Here is a 9,175-nt window from a genome sequence, read left to right as displayed (position 1 = left end):
CTTTTGTCCTTTGCTTTTCAAGAAATTTCTTTAATAAATTTTTTAGAAAAGTGACGTTGTCCGTCACTTTTTTTAGCTTCTCTCCACTGACAGTGGACAACAAAATTACACTGTCAGTTCATTTTTAGAAATACTTATTTCCTTTCATATATTATCAATATTTAAATAATAATAATAATAAAAGTATTATATGGTAACTTAAACTCTAAATTAATTATAGGAGTTTGTTTAGGATTCTTATTTGGTTGTCGAAAATAAGAAGGATTCTTTCACCGCTTTTTTGCCCTCGTTCTTCAGCAACACCATTAAAGCAGTAACTTTTTACTCTCTTTTTTCTTTTTAAAATCTAGACTAATTAGTTTTATAAAATAATTAATCATAACTTATTAAGTGTTCTTCGGAACATGAAAAAGTTTTTGGATTGGTGCCTCTATTGCTTCAGACTATATTTTCTCTTCTTAGTTCATTCAATCAACAGTTCCTTGAGGTTGGTTAAGAGATTGTTGAATTTTTGCCTTGGAATAGGAATAAATGGCAGAAAAGGGGTTGATATTGGTACAATCAAAATAATTTAACACAAACTTTGATTCATATACTTTTATATGTACTCCAATTTATTTAAATAATACTCAAAATCGATTGTCTCAAAAATATTTGAACGTTCTTTCAAAAACTAAATCTTAGATCAGTAAAACTTGTTTTAAAAAATAAAAAATATAAAGAAAAAGAGAAGCTGAAAAATCATTAATCTTTAAATGTAAAAATATAATTATCAAATTTTTAAAAAAATAGTATTTCTAATTATGAAGTGTAATTTTGTTGTGCACGCTTAGTGGAGAGAAGTTAATCTCAATATTAATTACTTGAGACCTTAATATAAACTCTCACACATTGTCATTACTTGCTTTCGCAACGGTTTCATTCTATAGTTGAGTATGAAAATAAAAACAATATTATTGGTTCGATCGAATTGTGGTCTCTATTGTTTCTTTTTTTCTTCTTTTAACATGGAATATCATTTTAATAAATGATCAAAGCTTTGAAATATAAGTAGGAGCCTTAGAATCACGGGATGTGGTTGTTGCATTATATAACCTAATTACGTTAATTAGTCATGATGTGAAGTATATATAGTATTAGTTTAGTTGTCATATCAACACAAACGATATCTACACCCTTAGGGTGGTTTGGTAGCGGTATAAAACAAGTCTTAGCTTTTTCATGTATTAGAGTCTATAACTTAACAACATTTGATAGATGGTTAAGAATTATTCATGAATATAATTAATACGACGTTTGGTAGGTGGATAAGAAAAAATTTATCCATGTATATAATTANCATATCAACACAAACGATATCTACACCCTTAGGGTCGTTTGGTAGCGGTATAAAACAAGTCTTAGCTTTTTCATGCATTAGAGTCTATAACTTAACAACATTTCATAGATGGATAAGAATTATTCATGAATATAATTAATACGACGTTTGGTAGGTGGATAAGAAAAAATTTATCCATGTATATAATTAATACAACGTTCGGTAGATATATATAAAAAAGTTATTCATGTATAAAATTAATTCGACGTTTGATTGACAATTTTGAAATTCTCAGGACCTTAATATAAACTCTCACCCATTGTCATTATTTGCTTTCATAACGGTTCCCTTCTATAGTTGAGTATTAAAAAAGAAAACAAAAATTGTAGGTTCGATCGGGCCGTGGTCTCTACCGTTTTTCTCTTCTTCTTTCAAACATGGAATATCATTTTTATAATCATGTAGACATCGAAATTTTGTAGGACTCTACCACACGAGTTCTATTTCAGTTAGGGTTCTTGGAAGCTACTTTTTACCTTAAATCCTAGCTTATGCACACACAAAGAGGTATTATATTGCCTTGAAAAGACATTTCAAATATTTCGCAAATTCACAAAATATTCACAAAAATCAATGGAGATCAAATAAATCTCAAGAAAGTTTAAATCGTCCTAATTCGAGAAATACATCATTAACGATCATTGAATCACAGAGAAATCTTAAGAGAGCAGTATCAAGCTAATAAACAAATTTGTCCCTATAATGTGTTTATCAATAAAATGATGTTTCTTCATATTTTATTTGTAATTGCAATTTATTCGGTGACTTAAGATTTGTTGCAAACAGTTCAAAACTTTGAAATATAACCAGGGGCCTTAATTAGAATCACGGGATGTGTTGTTGCATTAAATAACCTAATTACGTTAATTACTCCTGCAGGTCATGATGTGAAGTATGTTAGTTTAGTTGTCATATCAAAATAAACGATATCTACCTCCAGCGCCCAGAAGCGGAGCCAGAATTAGAAATTTGGAGGTTCTAAATTTTAAAACAAAAGAGAAAGGTGTTTGAAACCACAATAAATGTGTGAAAAGCATTTTCACTGCTCAAATACAATTTTGTTAGGGGGTTCACAAGTTAATATACATATATATTTATTATTTTTTTTAATACAAATACAAAATTAATGGAAAAGCTAGTGGGTTCATCTGAACCCACGAACCCCAACCTAGCTCCACCTCTGTCTACATCCTAATTATCTTTTTTTATTATTGTCTTTTGCTTGAGGGTTTGAACTTTGAACTTTTAGATATTCTTAAGTCAGAGAATATATGTGCATGTGAAACCTTTTTTCTCTCTGAGACTAACGATGGAGGTTAATTTTTGTTATTTAGTGGAAAATTAGGAAAAGGGCATTGCTTAAAATATATCATGCTGCAGATTCCAGTTAAGTCACGGGCATAACTATAGTAGAAGGTTCCATTTGCTAGCTAGCAATACTAGAGCTGTAAACAATAAAAATGATTTCCATCTGTGAGAAACTTTTTTATTCATTTATCGAAATAATAGTAGTACAATCAAATTTGTATGAGGTCAAAAATCTGCATCTTAGCTTAACTTATTAGATTTTTATTATTAGCAGTTAAATAGTATAGTATTAATAAGTAAAAAACGATATAAAAGTGATCAATAAAATAGAATAGAAAGTGAGTCATATAAAGCTTAATGCAGATGAGCACTGAATCCGAATCCAGTGTTGCTAGCTTTATCTCCGAGAACAATTCAATGTGTGAATTCAGGATGAATATACTATACAAGTGTGTGAAATCTACTATTTATAGATTATAATGATAAAGTATCAACCAATAAAAAAGCTCCATTCGAGCCCTAAAGTACTAAGAATAATGGAGGCTGTCCATGGGCAAATGTCGTTAGTACATGGCGCCAGCCAATGTTCCTCTTGTTGTATTCAGGCTATTTGCACAAAATTATTTGGCGTACTTATCCATTTTGTGGCTACATCATGTGGAACTTCATTTTTGGCATATTGGTATACTTTTGTGGCTAGTTTAGTCGCCACAATCTGTATTTTGTGGCGATCTCTTATATTGCCACAAATAACATTCTGCTTAAGTAGTTGTAACAACTTCAAGGTCGCCACTAAAACATGTAATTGTGACTTACTCACTTCACTTCAATGTAAATATTGTGGTCTAACCTTAGAAGATCCTAAACTATCATTTTGTAATGATTGAGTAAGCTCAAACTACAGAAGCTAAGGTACGTACAGAGTTAAGGCACGAGGTGGAGTTGCACGTTTTTTACTTTTGACCAAAAAAAAGAAAAACTTAAAGAGTAGTCGAACGAAACCCAAAATATAAATATTCTTATTATTATATTATGAAATAGGAAAGACAGTCCATATATAATACTCTAGTAGTAAAACGACCTTTTGAGTACAAATGTAAAATGATCAACTGGTTCACGAATCACGAATCTACTTGATAAGTTGATGTTGCAAATTCGCTTATTTAGAACAATATAACTATCATAAGACAAGGAAATTCATGATAATTAATGATAAGAGACATATAATAAAGAGCAGAATGCTTAGCAAGTGAAGCCACTATTATTCATTCCACAGTTGTTGAGAATGAGGCTAAGAGTGAGTGGCACATTCAGATTTATGCCCAGTATGTTTGCTCTTATGGCTGTGCACAAACAAGCTGCCACCTCTAGATTTGCCAGTCCCTGTATCAAACTGCAGCATGGCAAAGTTGGTGGAGACCCCACTACTACATTCACCAAATTAAGTATATTAGCACACACACCAAGTTTCAAAGCATCTCTTGGACACCTTACTTGTCCACCTCCACCTCCACCCCCACCCCCACCTCCACCTCCACCTCCACCTCCACCCCCACCCCCACCTCCACCTCGACCTCCACCTCCACCNACTATGGCGAAGAAGAGGAGATTGAAGGAGAGGAAAAGGGTAACCAATGAGGCTTTAGTTTTAGAAGCCATGTTATTGTAAGGAAGCTAAAGCACACAAATCGTTGCAAAGATGAATGAACAAATGTAATGGCATGCAGGGTATTTATACTGCTACAAGGAATATAATACTCTTTCTATCCTAAATTACACTATTCACTTTTTTTAATCAGTTCTAAAAACAATACTCCCTAAATTATGATACTTTTCATTTTTTGAGAGTTAAATAGTTTAAGTTTGATTGAGAATTTGCTCATTAAATCTTCAATTTTTTAAAAATGATATTGATATAGTGTAAACTATGTAAAAATTACTATAAGTCACAATAATTAAAAATTTAAAATATTTAAAAGATATATGAAAAATTTATGAAAAAAAAAAGAAGTTAAATTAATTTCTAATTAGAGTAAGATGACATTCTTGTTGATACATACTAAAAAGGAAATAGTGACGTATAAAATGAGATGGAGGGTGTAACAATTTGAACTTTGAAAGGTTTATTTTCCTCTTAATGAAATAATTTATAATTTAATTTAGATTATAAATTTTAAAAGGCTTTTTTCGTTTTCTCAAAAGTTTATATTAAATTAAATTTTCCATTAAATTGAAAGAGTTTATATTTAATTAATTTTTCTCATATAAATTGAAACATAAAGAATATACGATTTTGTATAAAAGTTGCCCTTGAAGAAAAATGTTTTATCATGGAAGGGAATTATTAGATCAACACTTTTTATGGATTACAGCTTCATAGCTATAGTGATGCCCGTGACATGGAATCTGTTAGGCTACGGTAACTCCTTTTCACTTTTCACTACTTCACAAATTATCCTCCATATTAGGACAACTTAATTCCATGTCTACCTATTTAATGGTAACCCACATTCCTCCTTAGTACATATTTTAACCATAGGTGAATGACTTTAAATAATGGAAGAAAAAGGACAAAATATGCTCTTGGACTATTGTAAAATGTCTAAACATATCTTTGGATTCGTCCACCGATTTTGCTAATTAGAATATCTATCTAGTTATAGTACTTTTTGCTCATATATTTCTTAGACTGAATTTTAAAAAACAAAATATATATACGATATTTTATTATTGATCCAATTAAATTATTTTGACTTACCAATCAAACACTAATCTGCTCGAAAAATATAAAATGTCTACCAAAAATGGTCAAAAATTGATTATTTAAATTGTTATTTTTATCAAATTGATCTCTTGAAGTCATTTTTTCTAATGCCAAAAAATTTGCGAAAAATCTCTGCATATCGATTTTTCTTTATTAAAAATTTTCTAAACACCAACCTGTAAAGGTCATTTATAAATCCATTGAATAGTAGATTGTCCATTTGATTTATTCATGAACTACCAAATTCATGTATGTATATTCCCTAGAAAATATGAACCCCTTTTTGGATAACAATGTAAATATCTTCTAGTTTGGACATTGAACTTGGTGACCTTTGGAGTGATATCTCAACCTATAAATTGAGATATCATTCACCATTGTACTAAAACACACTTGAATAGAAGAAAAGTCCTCTTCTCATCTCCATATCTTGTCTTCTTCTCTTTATATTATATTATTCTAAGTTATAACACGTTATCAGCACGAATGTTCTACCATGGGAATTAATCTTAAGGTGCTTATTATATGCCACGAGAGAAGGGCATATGGTAAGAATGAGTTTGGTGGCACAAGGCCATGTCACAGAACCTTCCAAATACGTCTTAAGTTTGTGCCTTTTATTATTTGTCATAACGTATTCATATGGTGCGGGATAGTAGCATATATTGCTTTATCTATTATAAAAAAAATGATTTTATGCAATTATAAATTAGTATATATTGCTTTAAGTTGAATATCTTATATTAAAACATATAGTTTACAAATTATATTTTGCAGATATTTTGTTCATATATGTACAGTTTAAGGACTTGGGGGAGTCTTAAAGCACTTTGGACTATGATGTTAATTCATGATTGAGGGTAACACGATGAATTCAAGTTTCATCGCACTAAGAGGGTAAGACATCAATTTGAGTTTTGATGCACCATAATGATTATGTGTTGGGTTCGAGTCTCAAAGAATTATGGCCTAACATGTCTTGTATGTATAAGACATTGAGTTTGAGTCTCAATGCACCATAGTAATGATAAAATGATGACTAAGGCAAAATTATATATTTTTAATGAAAAGTCTTGAAATCCATCTCATTGAATTTGCTTTATTCCTTGAAAAGAATGTGATAACAATGTATGATAACTTTGAAACCCGTCAGTAGATTTGCTCCTTTCTATCATATGAATTGGTAGTAGTGAATAATAAGTCTGAAAGACGTTAAATGATTGAATATATGAATAAGGACGTGGAGGGACATAATTATAATAATCATCATTGTGGTAATTATAAAAGGAAGAATGATATGAGTTCTTCAAATAGTCCTCAGACTGTGAAAATATTTTTATCATTAAAATGCACTACTAAAAAACTGCCAAAAAGGCACGGAAAAAGGCGACGAACTGCATCACTTTTTTTTGCCAAAAGAGATAGAAAAGTGACGCAGTTAATCTTGTTGCTTTTCCAAAAGCAACGGACTGCGTCACCTATTATTTTTTTTAAAAAAAAAATTAAATAATGCGACGCCGTCCGTCGCTTTTTTATTTTTTTATTTTTTTTAATTTACAAAAAGCTCGTCGGTTTTCTTAATTTTTAATTTTTTTAGAATCTTGAAAAGCGACGGACTAAGAGACGCTGTCCGTCGCTTTTCTTTCAATTTAATTTTTTAAAATCTAAAAAAGAGACAGAATAAAGGACCCTGTCCGTCGCTTTTCTGGTATTTTTTTAAAAAATAAAACCCAAAAAAGCGACGGACTAAAGGACCCTGTCTGTCGCTTTTCTGGGTTTTTAAAAAAATAAAACCCAGAAAAGCGACGGACAAAACCACTCTGTTCGTCGCTTTTTCTGCAAATTTTTTGATTGCCCACCTGCCAAAGCAATTCAATTCAATTCAGCCCCAATCAAACACAAAACATTATAAAGAAGCTACACAAAATATAAAACATCAAACTTAAATTAGCATTCAAAAATATGTAAATCACAATTTAAAGTCTTGTAAAGTCTTCCAAAATTCGTTTCAAAATTTCAAAAAGTTCATAATAATAAGACACCTATACTAGGGAGTGCGATCTACAAAATCATCCTCCTCCTTACTGTCGTCGTCGATGTCCTCGGCAGGAGAAGATGTAGTAGGTCGACGAGCGAGGCTCAACACTTGTTCTTTGATTTGCTGAACGGTCGCACTTATGCTTTGTTGTTCAGCTACTCTTCTTTGCTCAGAATTTGCCAGTGCCGATGTAAGTTGTGCTATTTGAGCCGACATAGCAGCAATCTGATCACCGTCAAGTGCCTCGGCTTGACGTGATGATCCACTACCTTGTAAGTATGACTGGTGTTGTCTTACATCGTTTCGAAAGCCTCAACCATAGACTCTACCCCTTGTGTGTCCCCCTACCACTTTTTCTATTCAAATTTGGGTGGACAGTTCAGGTGTCATTTGGACCGAACTATCTAGATTCTCATTCACGTACTAATTAAACTCTCTTTGCATATTAAATATAAAAATTGGCATCAATATATATACATACCACAAATATATTCACTATTCATATATATTATTCATAATAAATAACTTACAAAAGTTCATTAGGCCCTTTCCTCCACCCACACATCCAGATCCGACTAATTTTCTTTCTTTTTCCCATGTGTTCTCTTGAAAACCTCCGGTTGAAGGGGAGTGCGCCCCATTTCTTTTTCCTATAAATAAATACTGAAATTTATAGCAATATATATGAATCAACTAATTATTTATTTAAAATTTTGAATTAGAACTTATCATCTCTCTTGTAATTATTCCAACGGTCTTTGCACCTCCGGTGTGCAATGAGCCATCCTTAAAACTGCCTCTATCATTTTTGGTTTGTTTGGACATTGCCTTGAACTTATCTATGTTCCAATACTGGTGCAATTCATCAAAAATATGAGGCAACATCCAACCCGGACGTTGATCAGTATCCCAGACTTTCTTTAGCCAACTAGACAGTCTCGTGGATGCCCTCCTCTCAAATGTGATCGCAATGACCATATTGTACCTCTGCTCCCAAGTACACACAGTCTGAAAAAAAATTAATAGCATTAGATCGATAGTAAAAAAAAAGTAAAGTATACTAAAATTATTAAACTTAACTACGAAATATATACCTTAAATTCATTTTTCTTGAATTTAGGTATTATGGTGATGTGGGAGAAACCAAAGGTGAATGAATGGAAACTAAACACTGATGGGAGCTTCAATTCGAAAGAAGGAAAAACAGGAGCGAGGGGTATTGTTAGAAAAAGAAATGGACACATGGTGATGACATTTGCAACCCCAGTGCATTTCCATACTAAAAACTACTCAGAAGTGAAAACAGCCTTACATGGAGTCCAGTGGTGCATATCCAGAAATCCACATAAGTTCATCCTCAAATTAGACTCTCTTCTGGTGGTGAACATGATTTTGAGCAAGTGCAAGATCCCATGGAAGGTGCAAAGAGATATTGCTATAATACAACATATGATACAACAGAACAACATTCAAATTTAACACTATTTTAGAGAGGGAAATGAAGTTATTGACTTCTTATCCAAGCATGCACACAATCTTAACTTAGAATGGCATTTCGAATCATTCACTTAGAATGGTATTTCGAACCACCTTAATTCTTTCTTGATACCTTAGGCTAAACTTCCATTATGATAGTTTGTAGCCTCTTTTGCATTAGCTTGGTGTATGTTGTATATTCACCAAGTAG

At 31.9% G+C, this 9,175-nt stretch overlaps 1 protein-coding gene across 2 annotated transcripts; it reads right to left on the bottom strand.

Moving 5' to 3' along the window:
* Positions 1 to 3,684: 3,684 nt before the first annotated feature.
* On the bottom strand, positions 3,685 to 4,360 carry LOC125861031 (14 kDa proline-rich protein DC2.15-like). Of its 2 annotated transcripts, XM_049541127.1 has the most exons (2): positions 4,261 to 4,360; positions 3,685 to 4,194 (listed from the first exon to the last, which is right to left on the bottom strand). In XM_049541127.1, exons 1-2 carry the CDS (start codon positions 4,343 to 4,345, stop codon positions 3,929 to 3,931), a joined length of 351 nt encoding a protein of 116 aa, XP_049397084.1. In that variant the 5' UTR covers positions 4,346 to 4,360; the 3' UTR covers positions 3,685 to 3,928. The 2 variants fall into 2 exon arrangements, with proteins under 2 accessions (XP_049397084.1, XP_049397083.1); XM_049541126.1 differs by having other exon boundaries at positions 3,685 to 4,360.
* Between the last annotated feature and the right edge of the window lie 4,815 nt (positions 4,361 to 9,175).

The sequence above is a fragment of the Solanum stenotomum genome, chromosome 3 (genome assembly GCF_019186545.1).
Source record: "Solanum stenotomum isolate F172 chromosome 3, ASM1918654v1, whole genome shotgun sequence".
Lineage (NCBI taxonomy): Eukaryota > Viridiplantae > Streptophyta > Magnoliopsida > Solanales > Solanaceae > Solanum > Solanum stenotomum.
The sequence above is the reverse complement of the archived record's forward strand: the minus strand, read 5'-3'. Positions and strand labels throughout refer to the sequence as shown.